The sequence below is a fragment of the Phaenicophaeus curvirostris genome, chromosome 6 (genome assembly GCF_032191515.1).
Source record: "Phaenicophaeus curvirostris isolate KB17595 chromosome 6, BPBGC_Pcur_1.0, whole genome shotgun sequence".
Classification (NCBI taxonomy): domain Eukaryota; kingdom Metazoa; phylum Chordata; class Aves; order Cuculiformes; family Cuculidae; genus Phaenicophaeus; species Phaenicophaeus curvirostris.
The window spans coordinates 43531805-43549805 of NC_091397.1; the positions used below are offsets into that span (position 1 = coordinate 43531805).

The 18001-nt window shown below is 46.5% G+C and overlaps 1 protein-coding gene across 1 annotated transcript; it reads left to right on the forward strand.

Annotated features, from left to right (window-relative positions):
• The first annotated feature begins 2968 nt into the window (after nucleotides 1–2968).
• Nucleotides 2969–18001, forward strand: TGM4 (transglutaminase 4). Its single transcript, XM_069859987.1, has 14 exons — nucleotides 2969–3069; nucleotides 7955–8134; nucleotides 8278–8384; nucleotides 8685–8814; nucleotides 9454–9572; nucleotides 10997–11104; nucleotides 11653–11827; nucleotides 12346–12484; nucleotides 12745–12848; nucleotides 13706–13957; nucleotides 14638–14985; nucleotides 16323–16492; nucleotides 16998–17134; nucleotides 17648–18001. The coding sequence occupies exons 1-14, from the start codon at nucleotides 3063–3065 to the stop codon at nucleotides 17787–17789; spliced, it is 2118 nt and encodes a 705-aa protein (XP_069716088.1). The 5' UTR covers nucleotides 2969–3062; the 3' UTR covers nucleotides 17790–18001.

Genomic DNA, 18001 nt, shown 5'->3' on the forward strand with positions numbered 1-18001 from the left:
AAAGGAAACCTGTAGTGAGTTTGATCTGTGTTTTATTTTGAGTCTTCTCTGACTGGACATATTAAAAAAAAAAAGACAAAACTGAAACAACACGAAGCCTTACATGGCTATAAAAAATGTAGGTCAGTTCATTACTACTATAAAAAGCAACTTCTCCATAACTAGACATGTGGTCACAAGAGAATGGAACTGTAAAGCTAAGGATTGGGTTGCCTTCCTGCTTGGCATCAGTATCTGTGGTCATCTTCTGGAATTCTGACTTGCTATTGTAATTTTTGATATGCAAACCAAACAAAACCTGAGACAAAGGGCAAGCTTGTAAATAGGGGAGCAGCCACTGGGGAATTCTGATTTTATTTGTTTGCATTTTATTACCTTCTTATGCCAGCTAATAAGGTGATTTACCTTGCAGCCCATAGATGCAGATAAGGCCAATAGCCTCTGGTGTCTGATTTTGCAAGCTAGGCTGTGAGTCGCTAACGTTATTAGCAATAGGCTGGAGATTGTCTGTGAAAAAGATATAATCTCTTGCTTCTGTTAACTAGAAGAGTATACTTTTATGAGACGGACTGAAGTGATTAAGTGTTGCAAATATTTGTGAAAAAAAAATCAAGAGGGCTGGTAATTTTCACAGCTTCACCAAGGAGAAGTTAAAAAAGCTGCGCTGCTGAACCACAGCCAGCCCCTCTGGCCACTCTGGTTGGCAAAACCAAAAGGAGATTTGCCTGTAGGAAGGACAGAGATCACCTACTGACAACATGAAACAAGCTGAAGCCATGTCTTTGAAAAACATTCTCACAGTTTAAGTTGAAATCCCTTTCTCAGACCTTGCCAACAGCTGTCTCGTAGGTATTATGGTTCAACGGCCTTTTGTTGCAGGGCAAGCTTGTATGAGCCAGGGGAGGAAGCTCATGTTCGAACGTTGTACCATGTGCCAAGTTTAGTGCCGTTCAATTGAGATGCTATATGCCAGCACATAGAAAAAGATAATGGGAGCGGGTGAGACCACCAATGCACAAAGTGAAAGGAGAACTGAAACCTAAACGCTGTCTGCTAGAGTATACCAAAAATTCTTGTAGTCAGAGTAAAGGTCAACCACCTTCCAGAATGAAGTAGGTTCATGGCAGGACAGAACCCACACCCGTCTAACTTCCGTACCCTTTCCTTGAACTCTGAGGATCAAAGTGAAGGTCAGAACATGCATGCTGTTGAAATCAGCCTTTTGCAAAACCCTATAGGACTGGGAATGTGACTGTCCCTGGTGAATACATACCCTGCCTCCTCCACTGACCCTCCAGCATGAACCTACATAACATTTTTTCAGGAGCAAAGTGTTCCTGTGTAAAAAAAACTGTCAGTTTTGCTGCAGGACTATTTGTCAACACAATTTAAACTGCCTTCAACCAAGTGTGGAATGGTATAAATTGAGAATGGACTAGAAAGCTATTCTCAGTAGCACAGATGAAGTGGATTACTCTGGTGCTGCAGTTAAGTGGAAACCAGTAATACGCACCATAAACATTCAGATTACATGTTATTGGTTATGTTATTGTACTGACATTCTACGTATACTTTACTTCATCCCATACTGGTTCTAAACAAGAGTGTCTTTTACCTTCGGGGAGGAAAGAAACACAGTAAAAGCAATGCTGAAAGGTAAATTGGGGTTGTAGTGCCTTTTTTTCAGTGGTGAAATATGTACTAGCCAGCACATTTTCTGGTGCTGAATGGGGAGTGATGCTCCATCTGCTAAGAACATTGGCAGTTCAGATGGTTATACAGATGTCTTGTAAGATAATAGGTGTGTGCTGAACTATCAGTGCCCTGGGATGCGGTAGTCACGCTTTCAAGTAAGGGCACCCAGCGTACACCTAACAGCAAGCAGTGACATGCCCAAAGGGTGGGATCTGCTAATTCAGCACCTAGCTTGAACTAGACAGTCCTCCTAAAGTAAATACCTAGCTACCTGAATTGATGGAGAAAAGTTAATACCTTTGAAGGCTTCTATAGGGAGATCTTGTTTAGGGAGATGCTCTATTAGATGTGCCAGCCTTGCAGACTGAATCCTACCTTGATGGTAGGACCCTGGCCTGCTGCCATGAAGGAAGGCATTTGGGGGGCTGACATTGCTCCCATGACTGAGTTGTCTTTTGACTTTTGGGTATTTGGGGATGTGTTTGTGTCTCTTTCCGGTCATTGTCCCCATGTCTCTGTTGGCCTGTGTGCTACCAGCTCTCCCCTCTGTGGAGTAAACTCACGTCTCCATCTTGGTCACCCTGAGGACCAGGGTGGCAGTGGAGCACATGGTGTCCAGCCACCTCCTGGGCAGAGACCTTTGGTACAACTGTCACAAAATGCAGCTGGCAAACAGCTCCTGATCCACCACATTTCTTGGTCCTCCTGGCCTGTCTCTCTTCTTTCCTATGTCGGCTCCCACTGGGTTACCTCCCCTGGCATCTGCCTGATGCTGCAGGGAAGGGGCTAATGTCAAGATCCTTGGGCTTTCCAGCCCACTCATGTAAACTCTGGATTTTAGTCCACAGCTTCAAGTGCATCTATCGCAAACATGATAACAAAAATACCATTACCGTCGAAGAAACTTAGGCTGGTCCTACTTGAAAACTCTGTTTTCTAAAGGATCAAAAGTTTGTGGGCTGCCTTGTATAGTTAGCCCTTGAGTTGCAGTCCCGGTAACCTGGAAGTTAGGGCATAAGTGCATTCTTGTTATTCATCTAGCCCATGATTTTACTGTTTATCAGCAAATGGTCTGTCCACTTGTCATCTGATTATGCAAATCCACCTTCCATGTGAGCTGGGATTTAAGTTTCACTGTTTTTCACTGCCTGAATATGTGCAAAGGGAGTTGTAGTCATTTTTTTTCCCCACAGCAACTTCCTTTCTCTAAACACCACCCCTTGGCAGTGGACCTGCTGACACCTCAGAGCGAGCCCTGATAAAAAGGGCTTCCTTCTCCACGCTCAGAAGCAACTGGCAGAGGCTACTCAGGAGCTCAGAAGCTGCTGGCATCACAGGTACTTCGGACCAAGATACCAACAAGAACCATGAGTGGTGAGTTTTTAACATTCAATACAATAGCCTCTGTTAGATGCACAGTTTGGCAGGTCTCCTGCAGAAAGGTTGGCAGCTTCATTAGCGATGGGGGGTCTCTCACCCCTCTGATGATGTGTGTGATACACTGGGTGATACACTGGGGGAAAGGTGCTTCACTGCCACCACTGCTCACGGGGGATAGGTTTGCTCTGGCTGTGCAAATTCTGGTTTTCATGGATCGATAAACCAACTGAAAAATGAAACCCACTTCTCATCAACTTGTAGACATCTGGGTTTATTGAAGATAATGGGAAAGAAGTGCAGCTTTTCTAAACTTATTATGCTTAAAGGCGGAAGGATTTTCTTTCTTTCAAGCTACTTAATCATGTAGATTATTACTCTTTAGCAATAGCTGATCGCATCTGACAGAAGTTTCAAAATAACTGAAGAAGGGGTTTATTTGGACTCGTGCTGCAACACATTGCTGTCTTGCCTGCCCTATTGTTAGAAGATCCTGTACCTACCTAGAAAGATTTCTGAGTCATTCCTATATCAGCTGCTGAACCACGACTGCTGGCGGTGCTCCTGAGGCCAGCCCAACCTCAGGATGCCCAAAATCCCTGGGATCTGGGGTGCAGCTGAGTAGCTGTACTGGGTGATGCCTGCAATGGAGCTGGGAGCAGGTCTCCACAGCCATCAGCAGGGGAAGAGTGTCCTGACAGTCCCTCCATTTCATGTCTCCATATTCCAGATGTTGATGAGCTGAAATTTTCTAGGAAGCTTCATCTTTGGCATGTGATCTCACATAATGATCTCTGGGATGTGAGAGAGTGTTTGCTGGAGGCTGGACAAGGATGAAGAGTAAAATGCAGGTGTTCAAATTTTTCTCTCTTGCAAAACTGCACTTCATTCCACTTCCCTTGTGTCCTGAGCAGCCCTTGTTTCCACTGAAGCCAGGCATGCTATAAACACTATTGTCTTAAGATGTTTTTTAAAACCCCATCACCTCATCCTCATGGTAAAAAGGCCCTAGATCTTTCCCAGTGCATAGCCCCCGTGTCCCCTTTAGTGTCCTGGGCTATGTCTGTGCTTTTCAAGGCTCTGAACACCTTCCCAGGAAGGTATGCAATGGAGCAAGTGGGTTAGCGTAGGAAGAAGCTCTAGAAAGGATAAATCACAGGACTAGGAGACAAAAATACAAATATGGTCTTGAAATGCATTTTAAAAATGGAAAAAAGTTCTCTGATGGGATTTGGGTTTGCTTCTGGCCTGCCCCAAGGAATGAGCACAGCCAGGGCTGCCTCTTGCAGCTCCAGCCTCCATCACGTGAGCAGGCTCATTCTCAGCACACTCGGCTTTGCTGGAAGTTGTTAATTCCCATGCTGGCAAAGCAGGTTGCCTGCAGGCAGCCAGGTACGGGGCATGCGGGCACCCAGCCCACACCCTGGGCAGGAGGCTGAGCAGGAAGCCAAAAGCTGCACGGGAGGGCAGCTGCAGGCAAGTCCCCTCGCGTATGGCAGCGTGTGCGTCACCAGCTTGCTCTGCGACATTTCTTGGCACGACATGGCACACCACACCACGCCAGCCAGATCACAGGGTATCACAAGTGTGTTTGCACAGGACGAAGTGCAATGCGGTCGATGGGCAGCACTGCATGGGGATAGGTCTTCGGCACAATGCTTTGCGTTGTCAGGGTGCATTCCATGGCATCTGCTTTCTGTGTTTTTTCTCTGCGCATCCTCAACATCAGCCATTTCCAGAAACAAGGAATGGAAATGCAGTCCCTAACTTAGGAGATGCTGGAAGGACGAATTCCCCAGGGCTCTGTTCCACAGCCATCCTATGTAATCACTCCCACACCCCTCCAAAGCCCTCTCCCTTTGCCAGGACTGTTTTCTAGTAGCTTATCAGCCCTGAATCAGTGTTTCTGTAAGGAACAAAGTTAAGCAGCTTTGGTGGCTGGAGATTTGCTAATGCTGAGGAACATGCACTTCCCCTTGTCCTTCTGAAAAGAGCTGAATTTTTTTGACATATACACACACTCACACACACCTCAGTGAGCAAAACATCTGCCCAAGGCTGGCATCTGGCAGGCAGCAAGCAAACAAAAAGCACTCGAAAATGAAATCAGTTAATGAAAAGTGATGGTCAATTTTAAGTCTATTTGGTGTGCCGCTGGTAACTGTTATGTAATTAAGATAAATATGGTTTATATAGTTACTAGGAAGAATTACACAAAGACAATAATCTGGTGGGGATCCATGGGCATCAGTTCGGTTTACTCAAGGCACTGCCTGGCACAGGTCACAGTAGGACTCATGCCACTGATTTCAGTCTGCACTGGATCCAGCCCTGCCTACAGCATCTTTCATGCCTCTGCAGTTACCAATAGACTTCAGCCTCTTCGCTGTGAGGGGTGGCTTTTGTTGATACTCAAGTTAGCACGGTTGCCCGGTACCGTGTGAATCTGTCAAGACGTTTTGTGAACTGATCACTTCAAACCATTATGCCTTTGAACTTACTAATGTCTAAGTTACCATAAGCAGTTTTAAGTTTCCTCACTCTCCCACATCTTTGTCTGAATCAGTCAGGAGGCAAGTGCTTTTGAGGTATTGTTACTCCCTCCTGTTTACACGGAATTTATCCTTTAAGGCTATTTAATGGGCAGTTACAAGACAGGTTAGGCACTTCAAAAGAAGTACAGCTTGGCCATGTTCTGGCATGCTCTGGCTTTCCCTGTCACACCCAGGCAGACTGCCAAGGCCTGATGCAGTACCCCCCAAATCCCTATCTTTATTGAAAGGTGAGGGCTTTCTCTTTGCTCAGGCTTTGCTCAAGGGCTTCACTCTTTACTCAAGCGTGGTGTCAGGTTGTGCTTCTTGGATCCCCACATCCTTTTCCCAGCCCTGCTCCCATGTGGACTTGCAGAAGGGGAGAGAGGCTCAGAATATGGTGATTTTAAATGCCATGTGCTTCAAAATCGGGTCTTGCGGTAGGAATGAAAGAGAGCAAGGCACCTGGCAGGGTCTCATGCTGGAGTCCAAATCTGTACTGAAGTCAAAAGGCAAAAGCACCAGTTGGTGTGAAGCAGGACAGAAAGCTGCCCCCAACATTTATCATCCCCCTAGACAGGCAGCATCTCTGCAGCACAGCTGCCTCCTGGCCCCAGACCTTCCTTTGGTACTTTGGTTGTAGAAGAAACAAAGTCCTTGGGAAAAAAACTTGCAGAGATTCACATATGCAGAATTCCATAAGATGTTGATTAATGACAGCTGTGATAATACTTGGGAGTAATTTTTGAGGGTAAAACACAAAGAATCATCCTCAGAGTTCTGAAGAGTCACGTTTCCCAGGCTCATGGCATCCCAGAGACACTGGGGATCTCAGCAGTCAAGGGGAGACCAGTTTCAGTGTATTTGGCTCACTTAAAGCTTCTGTGTGCTACGTTTTGTAATTAAAGCCACTGTTAATTAATATTTGATAATTATGAAGGATATGCTCAATGCTAATATAAGGCAAGTCTTCAACCAGAAGGAAATGTGCTGAGATAAACAGTGAGGTTTAACTATTAAGCTGCCCTGTGCTAGCCGGGAACTGCTTGAGAGCATCATCTCTGAACACACCTTGGCAAGCAGTGCTTTCTTCACCTCTCCTTGTTACTGCAGCTACTACTGCTACTACTACTCCTGTTAATACCTGTGGTAACAAAGAAACATCTGTAATACTCCAGGAGCTGAGGCACCATGTGCTTGGCAGGGCACAGTCGTGCAGCAAAGAGGAGCTGCTGTCACGGCCTTGGTTTTGATGAGGTGCCAACATCAAAGCAGCTGAGCAGATGTGGGCAAGAAGAAGAAGGCTCAGAGCCATGGCAGGACCATGGGTGCTGCCCACGGGCACGCTGCAATGGTCAGGACCTTCAGTGGTATCCCGTGCGAGATGCTCGGGGGAACAGAGCTGCCCTGAAGCATCTGTGAGTATGGCATGTGGGTGCACTGTCCCCACTCCACCTTTAAGGAGGAAGCAAGACTTTTGCAGAAGCAAGACTTTAAGTATTGCAACAAAACTTGTAGTCATGCCTTCGTCCTGGCCCATGGCAAGCTGTGGAGTTGGCTCCTAGCTGCTGGCCCTCGGCCAACTGGCAGCATCCAAATGCAGGCAGAAGTCCAGCAGATGTGGATTTCCAGACCAGTGAGATCCCATTTGCAGCCTTTTGGCTGCTGAGAAAGCAGCCCCAAAGGTGTGTGGCGATGCAAGATGCCCATACATGGAGGTGCTGGGATGCCATTTGGATGCCTGGCTGCTGTCGGGGCAGAAATCTTCAGGCTACACCTCTTACTGCTGCTGCCTCCCTCAAGCTGCTCATTCCCCACTCGATCAGTGCCACCCCAGAGGTCAAACATCCCTTAGATCCCATGGGCTGGGAGGGAGAGAGGCAGAGGAACGCCACAGCCACCTGTGGCCAAATAGTCAGAGGGCAAGGCAGGCATTTGTCCCTGCTCATGGTGGATTGCTGCACCTTCTGTGACCCATTCCAGCAACAAAACTATATATCTCTATATACATAGGCTAAGTAATTTGTTATGTTATGTTATGTTGCATTGCATATATTATATTATACAATACTATATTTTTATATATTTAATATAGTATAGTATAGTATCATGTGTATATATATATCTGCACAGTATCATGTGTGTATGTGTATATACACACACATGTAAACTTGTACCATGCTTTAGCTCTGATGGTCCTTGGTGTGATTCCTTGTGCTAGAGCACTGGACATTTGATGTTTTGATGACTCATGGGGCTCCACTGAGAAGAAGAAAACTGTCTTCACTGCGCCACTTGCCATCGAACTAATTTTCTTTGTTCTCTCTCCCTCTCTGCTAAATGCTTTCCAGGTACTGATCTGAAGGTCACTGCGATTGACTTTTTCAAGAGCAAGAACTCCCTCCTGCACCACACAGATGCGTACAACATTGAGAACCCGGTGGTGCGGCGTGGGCAGGCCTTTCAGATGCAGGTCACCTTGAGCAGGGAGCTGAAATCTACTGACAAGCTGTCACTGCGTTTTGGCATCGGTAAGTTGGTCCTCCCTCCATGGCCTTCAGGCAACATGGGAGAGCCCTGGCAGTCTCTGACTGCCTGTTGCTGTTCCCTGGCACTGTGCAGTTGTTGCAGACCTGTGCAGCCCTCCTGCATCTTGTTTTGGATTTGTTTCCAGGTGAAAAGCCAATGAAAAACAGGGGGACGCTGATGTCGCTGAACCCAAAGAAGGAGCAAGACGCTAATGGGTGGCTTATCTCCGTCGTCAAGATCAATGGCAAAGAGGTAGAGTTCGTGGACCATGCTCCCAAGCAGAGCGATGGTGGAGGGTAGCAACACCGAGACCATTTGGATCAATAGAGCAAATACTCATACCCTAGTCCTGCTTTCCCTTAGCCCTGGAATTTTATATGGGCAGCAGCCTTGCTGTGATTGATTCATTGCTCCCCCACTGCACAAGCAGGATGTGCCCCACCTCTCTTCCACATGCATCCCTGTGGCCACCACCTTCAGCACTTGTGCTGTACTTGTGCAGTGTCTGTGGTGGAGGATCCGTCACACCATCTCTCCTTGTTGCTTCCCCAGTGCGTGCTGTCTGTCACCAGCTCCCCCAGGGCCCCAGTGGGAAAATACACCCTGAATGTGAAGACTGGGACTAACATTTACCAGCCCCCAAACAATGCTATCTACCTTTTGTTCAATCCTTGGTGTGAAGGTGAGTGCTCCTGCAACTGGGGGTGATAATTACTGCTGCCAGGGATTGTCGGGGGGAGAGCTGCTCCTTAGGTTTTTCCTCCTCTCTTTGCCACATGCATTGCTTTTTCTCCTTAAAACGCCCCAAGTAGTGCCCTCTCAGAGGCAATGGAAACTGGGCAATAGCGATGAGCCAGCTCCTCACTAGGGAGTCCCCAGTGCCAGGTTAAGGAGCATCTCGCTGTCACCCCTGTTATCACTTCTATGTCACCCCTCTCTGTTACCCTGGGTCAGCCCAAATGTTAACTGAGAGGGCTGGGTTGTCTTAGAAACCAGGTAAAAAAATGAACAGATAAAATCCATGCATTGTTGGTTGGTAGCAGTCCCCTCATTCTCCCTGCTGTCTTCCCAGTCCACTAAAGTGTTCAGAAGGAAGCCTTTTGCTAAAATAAAACAACAGTCATATAGCAATACTTCTACAGGGGTAAAATAAGGAGTAGTCTTATTGGAAATTCTTCCTCTATAAGAAAAACAGTGAGTGCTGCATAGTCATAATTTGGTGTGAACATTACAGACCACCAGCTCCCCCAGTTTAGATTTCCAAGAAACATATTGCATAGTGTGAGTGCAACCTTACATCTGAGGGATTTTTTCACTCCAGATGATGTTGTGTTCCTGGCCGATGAGGCGCAGAGAAAGGAGTACGTGCTCAATGATACAGGCTACATCTATACTGGGTCTGCACACAGCATATATGGTAAACCCTGGAATTTCGGACAGGTAAAACACAGCTGTCTTCTTGGTGTTATTATCCTTGTTTGTTCTTTCTGCCTTAGACATTCATTTTAATGACTTAGACCTATAAACAGCTTAACTTGTGGGTAGCTCAAAGCGCTTGAATGATCCTGCCAGCTTCACTGGCAGAGCTCACCTCATTAGAATAATCTCCATCCTTAAGTATTTTCCCCAGCCACAGCTTAAGAACAGGCTTTAATGGCACGTTTATAAGCAGATCATGAGACCCCTGACAAGGGACGTGGAAATTGGACATGGAACATTTCTGGCTAAAAAGATTCCCATAAGGAATTCCCCACTCTCATGCAACACAGCAGCCATCAGTAAACCAGCTTGGGAGCTGTGGAGAGAGGGAAAAAAGGTCCGATGCTCTACCTGTTGCATTGTGATCGGGAAAATATAGGGGAAAAGCACTGGCTGAGGTTGTCATCGTTCCGGTGGTGCCTTCCCTGACCGCATGGTGAAGTACTGGGTGCAGGACAGAATCAGCCTGCACTCTCAGGAAGGGTGTTCCTTCATTCTGCCTATGAGATAAATCCAGTGGAGTGGAATGACAAACTCATTCAGGCTGGAGATAAGAGGTGGATGCCAGAGCAGGTTTATTTGCACCCTGTAGTAAGCACACAGGCATCCTGTGCCCTATCCAGACAAACTTCCTTGCTAAGAAATGTTGGAACCTGGGTTTTTTGAACATTTTTTTGTTTTCTTTTTTTTTAATTTTTCATTTTGTTTTACCAGTCTGTGATTTCAAGCTACAAGATATAGACAACCCAGAAAAAGAGTTCATGATGATGCCTTTTCCATGAAGGGGCTAAAGGGCATTATTCCGTAGGGACTGTTCCTGTCCTAATATTTATTCTGCCATGAAGCAATGAGAATTGATATGATATTCTGCCAAGTTTCATTGGATCAAATGTTTGACATCTCTGTGAATTGGACCTAAAGGAGCTTAATGAGTAATTGCTATAATAATTAGGAAACTTTTACTGTAATAATATGCATTTATGTACCTCCCCCCCACTGGATTAATTGTGTAGCTGTGTCAATAGACTGAATAATTGTAGCACGATTAAATTTTCATTACTCTTATGAGTAATTTGCAGGGTTGCGGGGAGATGACGTAGGTGACTTGGGAATATCACAGAAATAAAGACTGCTGTTTCCAACTGTGTTTGCAAGACATATGAAACACGCTTTTTTCTTCCAAGGTGGGTTTTTGTTTAACCCCTTTGGAGAGAACAGCATTGGGTTGCCCCATAATCTTGAAAATTCAATATCATACAGGAAGTTTAGAAGTTAGGACTACTCACAGTTTCTTCCAAGTACTTAGATAGGTGGCTGTGTAGTGCTCAAGCTAATTCTGCTTTAGAATGGTGTATAAAAAACTCTCAACTTTGTCTTCAAAACAGTTTGAGGATTGTGTTTTGGATACCTGCATGTACCTGCTGGACAAAAGTAAAATCAAGCTGAGTGAAAGAAGAGATCCTGTGCCTGTGACTAGAGCCATGTCTGCTTTGGTATGGCTCTCTGTGAGCAGCTTTGCACCTCCAGCTTTCTCTCCTCTTTTTTACTTGTTCTTCTTTCCCTGGGGTGTGGAACATCATTTTGTGATGCATCTGAAATGGGTAGCTTTGGGAAACCATGAGCCAGAGGCGTTTTGGGTGGAAAGAAGAGGCAAGCAAAATACAGTATTTCTCCATCTCCAAAGCTTGCAGGTGCCTTGGTGGTTTTCCTTCCCCAAGAGCTGGTTGGCAGGCCCAACACAAGGGTTGTGTTTTGGGGAGCATCTCCACTCTGCAGTGGAACCCTTCTGGGAGCTCTGTGGCTTAGGATACAAGGTGAAAAGTGCATTATGTCTGCCCTGAGCAGCAGTACCATCTTCCTCTAGGTATCCAGGTGGAGGGTTTCCAACCAGGGGAGTCCCAGCCAACACCAGTGACCTCCCTAGGTATCACAAGGCTGTGGATCACCTGGGGAGCCTCAGGGTGAGCAGAGACCCCAGAGTTTAAGCTTTACGCAGCCTCAACCCTGTATTTTTCTCCTTTGCATGTGTGTATGGCTGCAGGTTAATGCCAATGATGACCGTGGCGTCCTGCTGGGGAACTGGTCAGGGAACTACAGCAATGGGACCTCTCCTACAGATTGGCTTGGGAGCGTCTTAATTTTGCAGCAGTATTACAAAACGAAGCAGCCTGTCCTTTATGGTCAATGTTGGGTCTTCGCAGGAGTCCTCACCACAGGTAAACGGTGAACTGTCTTGTTTCTCTGATATCCTAATTACTGTGCCAGTAAGCCAAATTGTCATGTGTCTGAGAGTCAGAGGTGGCAGGGTCTGGCATGTAAGGAGAGGCTGAGGAAGCTGGTACTGCTCAGCCTGGAAACAAGATGGCATGGGGGATCCTATCCATGTGTATAAATATCCAAAAGGAGGGAGTGGAACAAACAAGGCCAGGCTATTCTCAGTGGTGCCCAGTGTCAGGACCAGAGGTGATGGGCACAACCTGAAACATCCAATGTTCCATCTGAACTTGGAAAAAAGCTTTTTTCACTGTGAGGGTGATGGGGCAGTGGTACAGGTTGCCCAGAGAAGTGGTGGAATCTCAATCCTTGTGGATATTCAAAAGCTGTCTGGACACAGTCTTGGGTACCTGTTCTAAAGAACCCTGGGTGGACAGAGGGATTGAATAAGATAATCCTCAGAAGCTCCCACCAGCCTGAGTGGATTTGTGACCCTGTGTTTTGTCTGTCTGTGTCACAGTCATGCGCTGCTTGGGGATCCCATCCCGCTGCGTGACTAACTTCAACTCAGCGCATGACACGAATGACAACCTGACAGTTGACATTTACCTGAATGCATCCGGAGAACCTCTGACCTCAATGTCCTTTGACTCTGTCTGGTACTGTCAAAATGGGCTAATGCTTCCTACCCCTCCACCCCATCCCTCAGCACCATGTTCCCCAGCCCCAGGAGCCTTTCCTTTGAGAATTTCCCTACTGCTTCTGGTTTGCTGCCCAGGAGGGAGAGAAAGTGTGGGATTTCACAGGGTTACATGCAAATCCCCATTAAACCTGCCCTACTTAAGGATTAAGAAAGGAGATCATGACTCCTCTGGCTGTAACAGCTCACTCTTTTTCTTTCCAATCCCAATGCATGCAGGAACTTCCATGTGTGGAATGATGTCTGGATGAAGCGGATAGACCTACCAGCAGGTTTTGATGGCTGGCAGGCAATTGATTCAACCCCTCAAGAGCAAAGTGAAGGTAGGATTTGACTAGTAAGGCTCTTCTGCAGGTCCAAATGGGGACAGGGACATTTACTATGAAAACCATGGTCCCCAGTCAGCAAAGCACATGCTCCCCATGCACATCTTCACGCACTTGGGCAGCAACATCCTAAAGCTGGAGGGCTTACTCCTGCTGTCTCAGCCTGGCATGGGAGCAACTGCATTTCTTGGCAGGCAGAAAATCTACCTTGTAGGATGCTATGGGGACATAAATGACATTTCAGAGGTCAGAGTGCAAAAATGGAAATCAGAGATAATTTATCTTTCCACCATCCTCTGATTTCTCTGGTGAAGTTGAGGGCTCAGAGCAGTCTGTACTAAAAGATGACACAGTTTTCCCCAGTAAAGATGCTTTCCATAGAGTTGTCCTCAGAAAGTCACAAGCCCATGCCTTGGTAAGTGAGAGGAGTGACTGCCAAAATCAGTGACTACCCTCCCTGCACAGATGCAGGGAGTTTGGAGATGGGAAAGAAAACATTAATCCTCAAGGCTGTGTAGAAAGTGGAGTATTGACAGAAGATCAAACACAGGTGGCTGGACTAGGCTGACTCCATCACTGAGCCATGACTTTCAAGTCCTAAAATCATTTAGGTGAGGCAAAACACTTAAAAGCTCTTACCAGAACTTGGCCGTCTATTAAAAAAAGCCTAAATAGCTATGGGATAAATTGGGGCTTTTAGAGTTCATCACTGAGTTGGAGGAACATTTACTGTTATACTAAGAGTCAACTACCATGGCCACAGATTCTTGCTTGGGTGGGTCCTAGGGTGGAAGGGAAAATCAGAGGCTCTGCTCATATTTGGAAAAGTAAATGGTGTTGAATGCACTGTCTAGGTATTTTCCGGTGTGGTCCATGCCCAGTGAAGGCCATCCGAGATGGGGATGTGTATTTGCCCTTCGACAGCAGGTTTGTGTATTCCGAAGTGAATGCTGATGAAGTCTACTGGGTCGTCAAGGAGGTGAATGGCAAGAAAAAGTACACAAAGGTTGGCACAGATACCAAAAGCATCGGTGTGAACATAAGCACAAAAGCCGTGGGGCAGAACAAGCGAGAAGACATCACTGCAGAGTACAAGTTCCCTGAAGGTGACTTCCCTTATCTGATGTTCCCTTCCTAGTGAGGAGCAGGAAGATCTTAGGCTGAAAATTTGAAAAGCATTCATGCTCTAAAAGTATCCCTTTCAGGAAAGTCTTCCAGTCCAAAATGCTACAGTTAGAATCATAGAACCATTAAGGTTGGAAAATACCTTTAAGATCACCAAGTCCAACCATTAACATAACACTGCCAACTCCACCACTAAACCATGACCTTAAGCACCACATCTACAGGTGTTTTAAACACCTCTGGGGATGGTTACTTAACCACTTCCCTGGGCAGCTTGTGCCAATGCTTGACAACCTTTTCAGTGAATAAGTGTTTTCTAATATCCAATCCAAACCTATCTTGGCACAACTCAAGGCCATTTCCTTTCATCCTATCACTCATCACTTGGGAGAAAAGACCAACACCCACCTTGCTACAACCTCCTTTCAGGTAGTTGTAGAGAGCAATATGGTCTCCCCTCAGCCTCCTTTGCTCTTGACCCCAGTTTCCTCAGCCGCCCTTCATAAGATTTGTTCTCGGGTAGTGTAAACCAAGAGGATCTCCTGAGCAGAAGCTAGAGATGCCCTGACATCCTTTCTGCTCAGCAGAAGAGTAAATAAAGGGAAGGTGGCTCTGAGTAAGATGGAGTTACAGCTATCACCCATCTATTTTTATCATCCAGGTTCCAAACAGGAAAGATTGTCCATGGAGAAAGCTACCGCCTTCATAAACCCTCCAAGACCGGTACCTCGTGCACGCAATGCTTCAGCTGGGCCAAGGGAAGAGGCAGGCTCCAAACCTGTGGTCCAGCAGGAGGCGATCTCCAAGTCTGGGCTCCATCTTGAGATAAGCAATAAAGCAGCTTTGTATCCTGGCAGTCCCCTTGAACTGGCCATCACAGTGAAGACCTCTGCTTCTGGGAGCTGGACCATCAATCTTCTCAGCTCCTGCCAGCTGCAGTGCTATACTGGGAAAATTGAGGCCAACCTTGGATGTATCAAGGAGACTGTCAAGCTTGAAGGCAAATCTGGTAGGCACAGAAAATTTACTGTGTTCTATAGGCTATTTACTGTGGCAGTGTGGATTACACACGAGCTGGTTCGTAACAGCTCAGCTATAGGTCAGTGCATGGCTCTGTTAGGCACGAAGAGCAGAAATTGCCTGCCTATTACCTACCTCTCTCATTACTGCATTTGAGAGTCTCAGTAACAGAGTGGGATCCACAGCAGGAACCAAAACCTGAAGGCCCTGTCCCTGCTGCAGCTTCAATGAGACAGCTAGAAATACCTCACTGTGGGCAGACAGACCTTTTCACAGTGTGAGCCAGGTGTGCTGGAGCATCTTCCTCCCGTCCTCGCTGTGTAAGCATCAAAGATGCCACTGCAGGCTTTGAGTGTGTTCATATGGGTCAGATCACCCACAGGATTTCACTCACAGGCTGGAAATTTCAGCCTTTGCTTTTTCGTTCTTGTGCTTGCCAATCTAATGAACAGCTGGTGGCGATGCTGGTGGGTGTTATTTTCTGAATTCTTTGCCCAAGCAAATTTCAACCTCATGACTGCCTGCCTGGCTGATCCCCAGAGCTGTTTACTGTGCATTATGTTTCTTTGCACAACCTGGGTTGTATTTCTGATCCTCAGCAATGTGACTGAAAACTGCTAAAGAAGAGACTAACAAGTGATGAATAATTAATAGCGCTTGCTCATTCCGAGCATGAGTCACTCTTGCAAAAAAAAAAAAAATCTTTGCTGCTAGTGATTGCTGAGTGTTTTCATGCATAGTGTTTCATACTGTGTCTGTCAAAATGTAGCAGACTGGGACATAAAGGCAGCTACATACATTTAGAGATAAGAACAGGCAATTTTTTTGATTCCCAGAAGCCAGGAAGGCTTGTGTCTGGAGCAATGTTCAGGCTCCAATGCTGCTGACTCTGGGGCTTTTCCAAGCCACTGGAAGTTTGTCCAGGCAATTAAAGATAAAATCTGAAATGAAAGGAAAGACGCTGATTTTATAGCAAGCAGTGCCTCAGAAAAACCCCAGAGGAGACAGGTTTAGATGTACTCAACATCACACCCCTCTGCCTCCCTGTGAGAACTGGGGTAGCCAGAGACAAAGGCTACTAAGATGCTTGGGTGTGAGCCCAAGTGAGTGCTCAGCTAGGCAGAGAGATGGTGTGGGCTCAGCCACCCTTCCCGTGGGCTACGTGTGCCGGGTACTAGTCACCCAGCTGGGGCTTCTCCCAAGAGCCCCGTAGGTCAAGCCAAAATTGGGATGGTCTCAGAAAATACAGCCCACCCCACTCCTCAACTTTGCCATTCGATTCACGGGCATGTGATGAAGCACCGAGTTGTGTTTTTTCTCCTGCAGAGAGACAGATCCCTCTGAAAATCGAGCCCGATGCATACATGAAGGTACTGGCCTCAGCGGAAGATGAACTCCTTATCCAAGTCATTGCCATTGCTGAGGTCCAGGAGACAAATGACAAGCTCACCAAGGAGGTGGTGATGGGATTTGAGTATCCGCCCATCACAGTTCAGGTGAGGCAGCCACCAGTTCAGCTCCTCCAAGACAAGGATTAAAGTCCTACTCATTCTAACACCAAAGCGATGCTAGTATTCCCAAGGACGTCTTCCAAACTACTACCTCCTAGGCTGCTCATTCCTTGGTGTTTTGTTTGGCTATTCAGCCTTTGTTTGAAAGTTGAAAGCAGCCATAAAATGAAGATTTTATTGCCCCATCTAAAATGGGCAGGCAGGGGCTGCTGGAGGGGAGGGGTTGGAAGAGGACAGTTTGTACGGGGCCCTTCTCTCACCCCACAACTCTGCCTCCTGAAAAAAAAACATATTGAGAAACCAGAGAGAAGAGCTCGGAAAACAGCCAGCAGGGCAGAGCACATGGTGCTGCAGGAGGGTGGAAAGGATGTGAGGGGGGTGTCACCCACCATCCTGGTGGTGGGGAACAAACCTGCAGCAGCTCTGGTATCCTTACTACCTCTCTGATCCCCAGTATTTGGGCTTGTTTCTGTCTTTCCTCCTCTGCCAGATGCCAGAAACAGCTAAACTGAACCAGGATTTCACCTGTGCCTTCATCTTCAAGAACAAACTGAATACGACCTTGGACAAATGCAAGCTGCTTGTGGAGGGCTTGGGCTTGTTTAAGATGGCAACATTTGATGAGGGGTAAGGAGATGAACCAAGCATGAAATGAGCTTGGCAGGACTTTGCTTTGTTGCTCTTTTTTTTTTTCAATTTCCCTTGAAGAGGTGGTTAGGGGATTTGGAGTAACAGGACCCTTTGCAAGCTATGTTTGAAACCGTATCATGTTTGGGTGCAGTCCATGCAGCAGAAAGACCCATGCAGAGGTTGGTATGCTCAGGGCATTTGAACATGACAGGGGCTCTCCGCACACTCCTGCTGTGATGCCAAGTGCTGCCTGGCCAGTGTGAACACAGCTGCTTCCTTCAGAGCTGAATTTAGTGTTTCAGCTATGGGGAAGTCTGGAGAAGGTCCCTAGGATTGCCAGGATCACCAGCTAGCACCACCAAGCCAAGCTCCACTTACTGCATATTGGTCACAGGAGGAGGGAAATACCCACCCTAGAAACACGAGTTGCTGTATCTTTAAATGAAACAATCCAAAAGCAGCAAGCAAGAACCATAACATGCTAAGACTATGTTTTTTCTTTCTCCTTAGGGATGTGCAGCCTGGTAAGATCATTAAGTCTGAAATAATATGCACTCCGACGAGACTAGGGGAGAAGAAAATCGTAGCCAAGCTGATCTCAAACGTGATCAAAACGATCTCTGTGGAGAAGGCCATCACCATCATCGAGTAGGGTCAGTGCCTCAGCAGGATGTAAATGGTGGCCTCGCTAAACGTGTAGCACCCCTGCGTGTCTCAAGTACTTCTTGCCTTCTTGATTGCTGGATAGTAATCTTGAAGTAAAGAGCAAAAATCTCATTAAGCTAAGGGAATTAAACTCACTTAAAGGGTACAGTTGTGTTGATTGCAGTTAACTGTGATTCAATAAAAGTTGCTAAAATCAAA

What these genes read in the sequence shown, in the direction of transcription:
- TGM4 (XM_069859987.1), top strand. An exon ending in AACCCTGGAATTTCGGACAG is followed by an intron (nt 9,573 to 10,996) that starts GTAAAACACAGC and finishes TCTTCAAAACAG; the next exon opens with TTTGAGGATTGTGTTTTGGA. An exon ending in ATGGCAACATTTGATGAGGG is followed by an intron (nt 17,135 to 17,647) that starts GTAAGGAGATGA and finishes CTTTCTCCTTAG; the next exon opens with GGATGTGCAGCCTGGTAAGA.